The sequence below is a fragment of the Zingiber officinale genome, chromosome 8A (assembly GCF_018446385.1).
Source record: "Zingiber officinale cultivar Zhangliang chromosome 8A, Zo_v1.1, whole genome shotgun sequence".
Lineage (NCBI taxonomy): Eukaryota > Viridiplantae > Streptophyta > Magnoliopsida > Zingiberales > Zingiberaceae > Zingiber > Zingiber officinale.
Window position 1 is genome coordinate 13,340,189 of NC_056000.1, and position 13,821 is coordinate 13,354,009.

The 13,821-nt window shown below is 38.5% G+C and overlaps 1 protein-coding gene across 2 annotated transcripts in view; it reads left to right on the forward strand.

Moving 5' to 3' along the window:
• Positions 1-11,206, forward strand: part of LOC122012570 (probable calcium-transporting ATPase 8, plasma membrane-type) — a 31,276-nt gene extending 20,070 nt beyond the window's left edge. Inside the window, exons 5-8 of one of the 2 annotated variants that reach the window (XR_006120272.1) lie at positions 8,257-8,428; positions 8,513-8,811; positions 10,254-10,680; positions 10,768-11,206. Coding sequence is in view for 1 of the 2 variants with exons in the window: in XM_042569151.1 (XP_042425085.1) it covers positions 8,257-8,428; positions 8,513-8,811; positions 10,254-10,562 (780 nt within the window). In the remaining variant the exon portion in view is untranslated. Of the gene's footprint in view, positions 1-8,256; positions 8,429-8,512; positions 8,812-10,253 lie in introns of both variants that reach the window. The other variant, XM_042569151.1, reaches the window with a different exon arrangement.
• Positions 11,207-13,821: the final 2,615 nt, after the last annotated feature.

Here is a 13,821-nt window from a genome sequence, read left to right on the forward strand (position 1 = left end):
TCTGGAGATTGGGTCCATTCAGTCTCTTTTGATGATTATCAAAACTTTAATTCAAACAGGTGATACGTCAAGGTTGCTTAATTGCTGCATTAGAGCTGGATTTTCATCATCTTCAACTAGTGTGTTAGTCTTACTTTTCTGTTTGTGGAATATTTCATATTTTGTAGGGCATTGCTCAACATCTATGCTTGGCATGAGGGCGAGTGTCAGTTAAGGATGCCAATGAGTTGTATCTCAGTTGCTCACAACACATGGCCATATTGGCATGGATATTTCTAGGTCAAGCTTATCCCTTGTGGATAAAGGTGATGTGCTCACCCTAGGCACCCCTCCACACCTGCCCCAAGGCATTTGGAAGGGAGGTAAATAACGGTGACCGAATGACGTTTCTTTAGGCGGGAAAGATTTATTTCTCAAGAGATTGTTCTCCCGGGAATTCGATCCCTGCTCTCTTGCGGCAATCTATCACTTGAGTACCAACTCGGTGATGTGGGTTTGACTCGGGACTCGGAATCAAGCTTTGTCGGTGGTCACGCTTGCAGAATTCGAACATCTACGTTTATTACCTAGGTACCCATAACCGTCAAGTTTCAGGCCTAAATTCTACCGTTTAGATCCGTTTTGGAGCATCCGAACATATTTTTTTACTATTTATAGTATTTTTGTATTTTTTTTGTTTTTTGGTTAATTTTGGTATTGTTATCTTAAAATTAGGGTTTTCGTTCTATTTATGGTCTCGTTTCATGTTTCAAGACAGTTTTGGTTTAATTCTATTTTGAGACATCGTCTCGTTCTTGGAAGGAGGTATTTTCCCTATTTCCTGGTATTCTCTTTCGAGTCAACAGGTTGTAAAAGCATCAATTCCGGTATTCGTGTGCAAATCAACATAGTCGATAGTATCTACTAAGTCAGTTGGTATCAGAGTCGAACTGATCCTGCGAGATCATGCTGCCGAGAAGACAACAATGCGTTGACAATGTCCACAACATGTATGAACGTGATCAGGAACAGCGGTTTCGAGAGATGATGGATGAACAGGTGGGGCGAATCGAAGGGGTCGTGGAACGTCTTGCTGACAGGATGGAGGCGTTGCTCGAGAACAAAACTAGAAGAAATCTTACCCATCGTCGTCATCGAGCAAACTCAGATGTGGAAACGGGTGAGGAGGAGGAGGCTTCGCACAGGCGACTCCAGGCAATAGTAGAGGAAGATCGCTGGCGTTGGGAGTCAAGTATGAGAACGAAAATTCTGAGTTTCATGGCAGCCTACAACCTGAGGAGTTCTTGGATTGACTGACCTCTATAGAGAGAAATCTTGGATTTTAAAGAAGTACCTGAAGACGAGGGTGCCCATAGTTACGACTAGATTGCGTGGGAGAGCGGCTACATGGTGGGAACAACTGAAATTAACCCGAAACAAGTTGCGTAAAGCAAAAGTTACCAATTGGGAAAAGATGAAGAAGCTCATGCAAGAAACCTTTATGCCATACAACTTCCAACGACTAATGTATCAAAGGTTGCAAAATTTGAAGCAAGGTACTCGGTCAGTGGATGAATATATCTCTGAATTTTTTTAACTAATTGCGAGGAATGAAATACATGAGACAGAAGATAAGTTGGTAGCATGATACATCGAGGGGTTGAGATATCAGATTCAAGACACAATTAATAGGTTTGATCCTATTTTTGTTTCTGCTGCACACCAGAGTAGTAGAAAAGCAAGCACGACGAAATATTGGATTTTTTTCCTACGAACGCAGTAAACGGAGGGCCTAATGGTGTGAGTGATGGGTTGGTAATAAGGGTGCTAGATAAATTAATAGAGGAAGTGGTAACAATGGCGGGGAAATAAAGTGCTTTAATTGTGGAGAGATTAAGCATAGACAATTGGATTGTAAGAAGGCTGCGGTAAAGAAAACACTATTCGTGGAGAATGAAGATTGTGAAGATGGTATAGTAGAATTCTCTAGAGACCCTGAGTATGACGAGGAGGCCGTAGACAAAGTGTTGTTGGAAGGAAATGTTGAGACAACTTTAGTGGTTCAGCGTTCCTATTTGACGCCAAAATCGGTAGACGATGACGGGTTGCGAAGTAATATTTTTCAATTGACACGCCATTCTGGGTATAGTATGTCGTTTTGTGATCGATGTTGGGAGTTGTGAAAATATCATATCTGCTGATGTCGTTCAAAAGTTAAATATTCAGACAGAAAATCATCTCAAATCGTACAAATTAGCATGACTCAAGAAAGAAGGGGGGGGGGGGTGAGGTATCGGTGTCAAGAAGGTCTCTTGTTTCTTTTTCTATTGGTCTAAAATATAAAGATACAGTTTGGTGTGATATGGTAACGATGGATGCTTGTCACCTATTGTTAGGCAGACTTTGGTAGTATGATAGACAAGTATTTCATGATGGGCTAACTAATACTTATAGTTTTGTGTTTGAGGGAGCTAAAATTGTGCTACTACCAAACGAAGCCTACAGGTGAAGCGTCAATCTTATTGTCCATGGCTCAGTTGAATGAGGAGTAGCAAAATGCAGAAAGGGGGTTTATATTGATGGGCAAGGAAGTATATGAACCTAACACCATTCCATATTTAGTGGTTCCTTTAATTACAGAATTTGGTGATATCTTTCCTAAAGAGCTACCTGATGAGTTACCTCCTCAAGGAGATATTCAACATCATATTGATTTGGAGCTAGGGTCATCAATACCACATAGATTGCATTACCGGATGAGCTTGTGTGAGCATGAAGAATTGCGACGACAGGTTGAAGATTTGTTGGTTAAAGGCCATATAAGGGAACCTTTTGGTACTAAAGAAAGATGGATCTTGGCGTTTGTGCATGGACAACTGGGTCATCCATTTTCCCATTCCCCATTTGAGTGATTTACTTGATCAGATTAGTGGAGCAACTGTGTTCACCAAGTTGGACTTAAAGAGTGGGTATTATCAAATTCGCATTAGGCCAAGGGATGAATGGAAAATAACTTTTAAAACTAGGGAGGGTTTGTTTGAGTGGCTTGTGATGCTTTGGGTTTATCTAATGTTCCTAGTACTTTTATGTGTGTGATGAATAAATTGTTGCGGCCATTTGTTGGTAGGTTTGTCGTGGTATATTTTGATGATATCTTGATATATAGTGCGACTTCATAAGAACATCTGCAGCACGTGAGAGAGGTTTTTAATGTGTTGTGTAGGGAAAAATTTTATGCTGCTATGAAAAAGTGTGTTTATGTCTTCCAAGGTGCTATTTTGAGGGTATCTGATTTCAGGAGCAGGTTCGGAAGTTGACAAAACTAAGATACAAGTAGTCGGGGATTAACCTACACTGACGACCTTAACAGAAGCAATAAGTTTTCACGGATTGATCTCGTTTTACATGCATTTCATTGCTTCTTTTAGCATTATTATGGTTCTCATAACAAATAGTTTGAAGGGTTGTAGATTTGAGTGGACTGATAATGCAAAGTCAGTTTTTCGATTGATTAAAGAAAGACTCACAACGACACTGATCTTAGTCCTTCTAGATTTTTCATAACCATTTGAGTTGCACACAGATGCTTCCAAAATTAGTATTGGCACAGTACTCAGTCAAAACAGTAGACCCGTCACATTTTTTAGTGAAAACCTTTCTAGAACAAAACTTAATTATAGTACTTGTGACGTGGAATTCTTTGCCATTGTGCAAGTCGTGAGGTATTGACATCACTATTTGTTTGTGAATTTATGTTATATACAGATAATGATTCATTAAGACACCTACACCAACAAGATATGGTGTCACTCCGCCATGCGAGATGGGTTGCTTATTTGGAACAACACGCCTATGTTATCGTTAAACATAAAGCGAGGGTTGCTAATCGAGTGGCAGATGCTTTAAGTCGCTGGAGTAACTTTCTAGTTACTATACGGGTTGAGGTCGCAAAGTTTGACTCTTTTTGTGATTTTCTTGATATTGATTCTTATTTTTCAATAATATTGCATGATGTATGAGCAGGAGAGAGGACTAATTTTTTGCATATGAGGGATTTTTGTTTAAAGGTAATCAGTTACGCATTTCATATTGTAGTCTTCACTTACGGATAATCAAGGAATATTATAGTGAGGGTCATGTTGGTCGGGATTGAACACTACATTTGGTTCAAACTTCTTACTTTTGGCCTACATTGCGACAAGAAGTAGAGAAATATGTGCAGAGGTGCAAAATTTGTCAAGTCTCTAAGGAGGTAACTGTTAGGACCGATGTGCCCGCTAGAGGGGGGGTGAATAGCGGCTCACCCAAATCGTTCGCTTCCTACGTTGTTAGCTTGCGCAGCGGAATAATACAAAAATAAACAAGCTAAACAAAATATAAGACAAGAGAGAATGCAAACCAAGCTACACGATCATTTACGTGGTTCGGAGATAAAGCTCCTACTCCACGGCGTGTCCGTAAGGTGGACGATCCCTATCCGTCGGTGGATTACTCCCCGGAAGACCTCCGGCTAGCTCAAACTCCTTGTGGGTGGAGAAACCTCACCACAAACTCACCAAGACCTCTTGGACACAAGGAAAACTCTTGAGCACTTGTAGACTACTAATTAGACCTTAACCAAGTCTAATTTCGTCAACTCAAACCAAGCTCCCAAGCTTTGGTTTTATAGCCATGGTTGAAAACCCGCCTACCGATCATTGCTAAAACATGCGATCGGCGCCCTCTGGAAATTCGGCGTTACACCCCAGCTCAATTTCACACATTCATTGCCGGTCGGCGCGATCACCGATCGCTAAAACATGCGATCATGCTACTGATGCTGATGCGCATTACAAGAAACCCTAATTCTAGTATTTTACTCGAGTACAATCTCTCAACACTCCTCGCTTGACCAACCTAGACCTAGCCTTCTAGCCTCCTCCATCAGCCTTGCGTCCCTCGGATGCCTCCCCATCCTTCACGTCTTGCCTTCTGGAGCTTCCATCGGCCTTGTCATTATTGTCGGGTCTTCCTTTGCCAAGAGGTCGCGCCTCCGGGACTTCATCCATTGCCAAGTTACACTTGGACTTACGTTGTCAAGACTACATGTTTGGACTTACACCGCCAAGACTCATCCTTGGACTTTCCTCCTTTGCCAAGATCACACTTGGACTTCCTTGTTGTACCTGTATCCTGCACACTCACACTGCATATCAAATACAACAATAAACCTAACTTAAACCTTTGCCCAAACATCAAAACCTAGGGTCCCTAGATTGCTCCAACAGTAACCACTAATGCGAGTTTGTACATGCCTTTGTCGATCCCTTCTCGGCCTTGGATTGATATTAGCATGCTTTTGTGCTCGTCTTGCTGTGTACCTAGCGAGGTAATGATTCCATCTTTGTTGTTTTTGATAGATTTTCTAAGATGGTTCATTTTATTCCTTGCAAGAAGACTACATATACTGTTATGGCGGCACAACTATTCTTTCAGGATATTTACCGTCTTCATGGATTGTTGACATGTATTATTTTGGATCGGGACACTCGGTTCCTTAGCCACTTTTGGTGTAGCTTGTGGAAGATGGTTAGTACATAGTTGAATTTTAGTAGTGCATATCATCCTCAGACAGATAGGCAGACGGAGGTTGTGAATAGGTCACTCGAAAACTTATTGCAATGCTTAGTAGGAGACCATGTGAAGAGTTGGGACCAGAAGCTGTGTCAGGCGGAATTTGCTCACAACCATGCTGTGAATAGAAGTATTGGTTTCAGTTCGTTCTAGGTGATTTATTCAGCTCAGCCTCATGATCCATTGGATTTGTTGACATTGTCTATCACAGGTCCCCTACGTAGTAGGGCAGCTGACTTCGTGGATTGTTTACAGGAGATCCATAAAACAGTAAAAGATCATTTATCCATCCCTAATTCTAAGTACAAAGACAGAGCAGACCAAAAGAGACTACACTTAGAGATTGATATTGAGGACTTAGTGTGGGCGGTTTTAATGAAGATCATTTTGCCTGTCGCGCCCCAGAGGAGTCCCTGTCGGAAGAAATTTCGGCAGCATCTCCCCTGTACGGCGGACAATCTGAAACTTTACTACATCACCATATACCTCAGCCACATACGGCTGGAACAAATAACAATAATAAACAAACTGAAATAATGACATCCACGCAGTTTAATAAGCAATGATAATAAGACTCAAAATCCACCCTACTCAACTACACTCATAAAGTTCAAAACCGACGATAAAATCCACTTACCTCTTCTGTCGTCTAGGCAGGCGTGTAGTAAAACAAATCCAATTAAAAATTCATCGGCAATGTCCATATAAAATCCAAGTATATCAAAACAATACAGTTTCCAACATAGTCTAGTAAAAGACACCAAAAGACAATAGACATCCTCGTGGACTCCAGGGACTAGCAATTGAAACTATCTCGTGACAGCATCAACCTGAAAATAGTAAATATCCACGGGGTGAGTCAACTTCTCAGCGGGTAACAACTGATATACATAGTAGAGAAATAACATCTAGCATTAATCATGCGTACAGTCTCCTGATATAAGAAGAATAAAATGCAACTGTAGTAAACAGGAGAAATCTGTACTAACCAGAACCTGGTACAAGGATAAATAGTCCGAGAGGTATAGAAATCCTGTATGCATGTCAAGCATGACATCCAACCAATATGCAGCAAATAAATGCAGCAAACACAATCACAAGAAATAAATGCATCAATGCGTATGATGCCAATGATGCGTCCTGGTCACCCCTGACGCCAGTCAACCATCTCACATACAATAGTGAGACAGAGTGGGTAGGTCTGTGACAACCGTGCACTCTGTCGTCACTGCTCCTGATGAGTGACCGAGTGGACAGGATGCTGTCGGAGTACACCTATCCTCCTACCCCAAATCATAAATGGGGGAGCGCAATGCTCTCAACTCCCGGTACACGATGACGGGGAGGAATCTCTGCCGGCTACCACGCTGCGTCACACTACCCATGAGCGGACCAACGAAGCCAAACAAAGTCCCTGCTGCCACACACTCTGCCTGTATCGACCACTAACCCATGAGTGGTGGTGTGTGCAGATCCATGTAACTGGCGATGTGCTCAACAATAATGGAGCGGACTATCGCACAGTATGCAATCATGCGAATGGTGCATGGCACTAACCATGTAAATATCCTGAGCTAAACCATATATATGTAGAAGGTGCACCTTAGGTCAATGAATCAAATCAAAGGTACACAGATAAAACAAGGTATAAAACCTAGGTCCTAAACATGGTGAAGCATGGTATATCACTACCCCCTATAAGCATGTATAAGCAGGCAAGAAATAACATGAGATGCAAAACAAGTATCAACCAAGCATGTAACAAGTATCAGGTAGTGACTAACCGAAAACAGATAAGAAACATAATTATTGCCATTTATTAAATTCACTACTATGCATATCAAATGACATAAAGTCAGAAGTACCCGCCTCCAATAGGAATGTCCAAATCCGACATCGAGATACTTGTCTCGCGTCAAAATCCTGTATCCAATAGATATACGATTATTTAGCTAAATTCCTATAAATAGCTAAATAAATTCTTTAACCCTAAATTAGGACAAAACCTTAATTTCAAAAACACATAAACCTAATCAACATATACATGATCGTCTAACCAAATCCTCCAATTCGGAACATGATCTACAACAAGTATTCAAATACGCCTAATCCTTACCCTAATTCACAGATCTCTGCTATTGATCCGCAGCCAAAGAGGTGCTGCCGGAACCAAGATAAATCCACAGCAAAGCAAGCCCTTGAGTTCAAATCACAGATCTCTGCCGGAACCAGTATTCAAATATGCCTAAATTTCAATCAAATTTCCATAAAAATAGAAGTTTATGCTTTTTTGCTCTTAATATTCTCTTTATAAATCGATAAATACATTGACAGGTGAAATAGTTTGGGCCGGTAACTTTTAAGACACGCAATTACTCAATACACCTTGAGTTAATTACTCAGTAAGGGATCTAACTTATCTCCACACATATCATAGCCAGAAAGAACCATGGTTGTAAAAACATCAAGTTGAAGTACTTTGGCTGTAAACTGACAATCTCCAAACCTGACTTCTTTCATTCTACTTCGATGCTTACTTCTTTACAACTGTTAAACCCCATGTTATAATAGGGACTCCTAAACCTGGATGCCTGTTTTGCATGATTGTTTAAATGTTATTTTGTGCATGTTCTCATTTATATGTCTACATTATATAATCTGCAGGTAGCTAAGGAGAGTGCTGATATAATTATATTAGACGACAATTTTACGTCCATAATTAATGTAGCCAAATGGGGCCGTTCGGTTTACATCAATATCCAAAAATTTGTGCAGTTCCAACTGACAGTTAACATTGTCGCTCTGATGGTCAATTTTGTTTCTGCATTGTTCACAGGTACTTGTTTGTAGTTTATATTTTTAGAAGATCAAGAAGATTTTACTTTACTCAACATTTAGATCACACAACATTGACTCTCAGGGAGTGCTCCACTTACTGCTGTTCAGTTGCTTTGGGTCAACATGATCATGGACACATTAGGTGCCCTAGCATTAGCAACAGAGCCCCCGAATGACAATATGATGAAAAGGCCACCTGTTCGACGGAGCCAAAGTTTCATTACGCCAGTCATGTGGAGAAATATAATTGGACAAAGTATGTATCAATTGATTGTACTTGGCCTTCTGATGTTTGATGGGAAAAAACTTCTGGGAATTGACGGACTGGACTCTGACATTGTTCTCAATACTTTCATATTCAATACTTTCGTCTTTTGCCAGGTAAAATATCTATTTGATTTCATTATTTTTAGTTCTGGTAAGTATTTTGTATTTGACATATTTATTTTCGACTTCGCTTTGTTTGTTTAGCTGGATATATATACTTATTTTGCTCTTGCAAAACAAAATTGATTGTTGTAGATACATAAATATTGTATCCGACACTCTTGCTTATTAGCACTTTTTGTTGTGCAAATAGATGGGGTAATATTATGCAGTATGAATACCTTAGTGTCAGTCACTTTGAGCCACGGTTAACATGTCGAATCAGTCAATCTAATATCTACAAAACAAGAAGAGAGGATGAAAGAATAATATAGGATAATTCTTTATACGTCTCTTATTCCCACTTATTCTATGCCATGCCGCAAGTTTCCGTAGCTATTGACTTGGCATGATATGATTCCCATGATGATTGCAGGATGATCTCTTTACACGATATATATATATCAACAACCACACTTAACAAAATCACACTATAAAAAACATGTTAATAAAAGCTCATTTCAAAGAAATATCAATACACAAGTCCTTACACGAAAGAAAGAAAGAAAGAAGAAACCTGGGTATCAAAACATATATAGAACCACAAATATTTAAGCAAAACATGATAAAAACAAACTGAGGAAATCTAACAAATTTCACATTAAGTGTCCTCAAAGTAATCCTCTTTACAAAATCTGACTTCAATCCATTAGATATCTAAACATCTTCTTGTGGCCTCTGAGTGGCAAGAGGAGAGTCAACAGGGAAAATAGAGCAATGAAAAGAACACGAGTGAATGAATAAAAGTAAAGTATAGCTGGAAAATAATAAATTAGATACATAATTAGCATACAAATAATCTTCGCATTGCAAATTTATGACAGTGACTCTTTATCTGCAAGTAATCCATCCATCATTATCTCTACCATGTCCTACCTAAGGCACTAAGGCAATAGTATAGGTCAAAGGCCTATCTGCAAAAGTCATCATTTGCAAGTATCTCGTTCAGCGCTAGGTCTATCCATGTTCTACCATAAGGTATCAGGTAATAGCTAACGAGTTTAACTATACACTATCCTATAGGAGCATCAACATTAACAACAACAAAGTAGTTGGCGTGTTACTATTCTGTGTTAGTGCTAAAAGTTGAAAATGCATTTAATATTTAGCAGTAGTTTTGTTTTTTGGTTATTTAATCTAACTAGCATCTTAAGGAGTCAAAGATGGATAGAGCTTACAATAAAAAAATAAGATCAAGACTCTAGGAAAAAAAAACTGACATACTCCTGATCGAAAATGCTTTCGGGCTTCCTGCTCTCTTTTTTTTTTTTTCACAACTCAACCTGATCTGATAAGCCCCCACCCCTATCAAGACAGATTGTGATTATTCTAATAAAGCACTTCACATTGCTTTGTCACCGTAAACGGATTTCTCCTCTGCTTGGCTTATTGCTCAGGTATTTAACGAAATAAATAGCCGTGAAATGGAGCGGATCAATGTGCTACGTGGCATATTCAGGAACTGGATCTTCTTGACTATTGTGGCATCCACTGTCATATTCCAAGTTATTATAATCGAATTTCTGGGGACTTATGCAAGAATAGTGCCATTAAATTGGCAACTATGGTTGCTCAGTTTACTGATCGGTTCTATCAGCATGATAATTGCAATAATCTTGAAGTGCATCCCAGTTGAATCAAACAAGAACAGCTTTGATCAGATAAATGGTTATGAAGCCCTCCCTAGTGGTCCAGAAGACGTATAAACAGATAATAGAAGAATAATTCATGACGATGTCCACATCTTTTTCTCTAAACTTGTATGCAGCTTATTGGAACAAAACCTGAGCTTCCCAGTGGACAATCCTTTTCAGGACTACTTCAGTAAGAGTTCTTATTCTTCAATGTTTTTGGATACGCATTACTTACAGTTGATATACTGTCTGACTCTACCACGAACTTATATACCAGGACCCAGATCGTGGTTCCAATTTGTTACAAATGGGCAATTCCTGGATTTGACTGAATGCATCTTCATGATTATAACTCTTACTTTGGTATTTGAGATGTACAATTTCTCATTTATTTATGAGTTGGTTTTAAATGTAACGAGTCTTGATTTTTTTGAAAAAAAAAGAGAAAAGAGTGGTGCATGGTGCAACCACTAACAAATTTATTTACCTGAAGTTTTGAGACGAAGATAATACAATCACAGGAGACAAAGCGTCTGGTGTTTCTGTTAGCACCGTTTGAAGAAATGTTGGAAGCTTCACGTAGAGAAACTCCTGAAAAAAAAAAGCTTTCCCTTTAGATTTTTCTGCGCGTAAATAATTGAGCCTTCTTTCTTTTTAATATTTGTTTGTGGATAAAGGAAATTTATTATAATTTGATCCGTGATTTCTTAGGCACCCGATTTCAAAGTTTGCTAGTTATTCAGACCATAAAACACCGAGGAATGTTTGATCGGTCCGCGTAAAATTGCCAGTTGCTCTAGGATTTTAAAAATCCTTTCAGCTAATCTCCATAGGTAACAGCTTCATAAATTCGCGACTCATAATTGAAAAAAAGATCATAAGAAATTAGGTGCATTTCTTACTTTGACCATTTGCTATCCCAATTTCTACTCAGTCAAATAGATAACACAACAAACATTTTCAGCATACGCATTCTTTCATAAAATAATAACTTTGGCATTAAACTTGTTGAGAGTAGCCTGCGTCTTTCTAGGGCAAATGAATTCCATACAACTGAACCGAATGGTGCGGATAAAGAATACCTGAATGGACGAGGAGTTTGTAGTAGAGCTAACAGTGAACAAATCATTCGAGTTTCATCACAAATGGCATGAGTCTGCTCTAGTTGATAAGACAATCAAGATAAACGATCTTGCAGTTGTTTTAGTTCCACAAGATGAACTGGTCTAGAGAAGGTTATGTGACAACTGATCACGAAATTTTATGTACTTGCAAGTGCATGCATAGAATAGTCCTTAAAAATAGTTCTGCACAACTCTTTGATCTTTCCATCACACAAATCTAACTGGTTGCAAGCTATCTTTGCCCACCTCAAGCATGATATCTGAGAACAAAAAGTCCCAGGTTAATAAAAGACCATCTATTGTCTAAAAGTGCTTTAAAAAATGGCTGCTATTTTAGATGTGTAATGTGACTTTTCACATAAGGATTGAATTTGAATTCCATTATCACCACCATCACTTGCTGTGAAGAGCAAAGTTGAAAGAAATGCTTAAATTTGATTGTCCCTAACTGTGTGCTAATAACAGTTCTAAATATAAATGTTTCCTTGTACAGTTGCACTAATGATTAAACATAGTCTAAACTTTTAGGATCTTAACAATTTTAATAAAATGCAAGCAGCGAACTATTTATGCACATTGATCAAGTATCAAGATTCAATATACAAGCGGTTAGGCTTATAACAATTAGGCCCTCTAAACAGATAGGGTAGTAAATAAGTCGAGTCGAGCTGAGCTTTGGGATGTTTAAACTTGTTTGATATGATAACTGAGCTGAGCCGAGCTTAAAATTAACCAAGCTTTTGAAATTATTGTTTAAGTTTGGCTTGGTTTATTTTTTATGAGCTTGAACTTAGTGCGTTTAGATATTATTGAGCTCTCAATTCAAGATTGGCTTGAGCTTGGTTCGAGCTTGGTTCGTTTAGATGTTATCGAACTCTTAATTCAATTGGTTGTTTGAAACTTTTAGTTGTTTGATTGGTTATTGAACTTGATAATTTAATTTTTTTATTTTATTGTTTATTTATCATATTGAAAAGAGTTTTATTAATAAATATGGTTCGTGAGCATTGTTCATGAACGTTGTTCACGAACATTAACGAGCCGAGCATATGTGTTCAAGTTTATTTGTTTAGCTTAACAAGTTGTTCAAGCTTGTTTGTTTAATTAATCTTGTATATATTTAACGAACATAAACAAGCTCTTACTAAGTCGAATATCAAGTTTGTTCACGAATACTTAGTTCATTTATAGTCCTATAAACCGATAACTATATATATAAGATTCGAATTCCAACTGCGGTACAATACAAGGACGATAAACCTAAGAGCGTTGGTCACTTGGATGAGCTTTCTTGGTGGTCAGTGGAAAACACCTGTAGAACCGGACCGATCATCTTAAGGATTAGTCGGCTCGAAAAGCTGAATATCTTAATTATTAAAAAAAATACAATTTATGGATGAAAAGTTGATGCATTCATCATCATTATGCTCGGGGTCAAAACCATTTTTTAGCTATTCTAAACCCCTCAATTCAATGTCATGTGGATGGATTTGCTTGCATCATCATTATTATCATCAAGCTGTGGGACAACCATTTTTTAGCTATACTAAACCCCTCAATTCAATATCATGGGGATGGATTTGCTGACATAGGAATATTGACACCAGGCCTAGATGCCCATCCTCTCTTCTATCTGTAAGCTTCAATTGTTTCTAATCTGACTCTTTCATGAAAAACATCAAGGGGCCCCTTTGTGGATCTCTACAAGAAAAAGAAAACACATAATGACATAAGTTGCATTAGCTCTTTCAGGTTTCAGTCAACTACAAGACTAAGTTGATATCGCAAATACAAATTCTACCTTAGGAACAGATCACTTTGGTGGAGCCTGAACAACCTCACCAAACTTTATCTCTTCACGACCAAGGAAATCCCGAATGTCATCAATTTTGGGTTTTTATTTTTCTTCTTTTTTGCCTCAAAATAACTTGAGATCAAGGGAAAAAGCACCCATATAAACATTTAAAAAAATTTAAAATGAAATTTGAGAAATTATATAACTTCCTAGAAATCAATCTGTAACTTACTCTCTCCGTTATTTCTTTCTCGAGATCCTGGCAACTTGATCCACATCCACAAAGGGTAGGCACCTTGCTTTTTTGTTTCCTTTTTCTCTAATTATGTAAGCTTTGTGTTTTGATTGCATCGTTATTATTTAACGGTCATCCTTTACTGTCAGGATGTCCTCTTGGTTCATAGAACTGTCC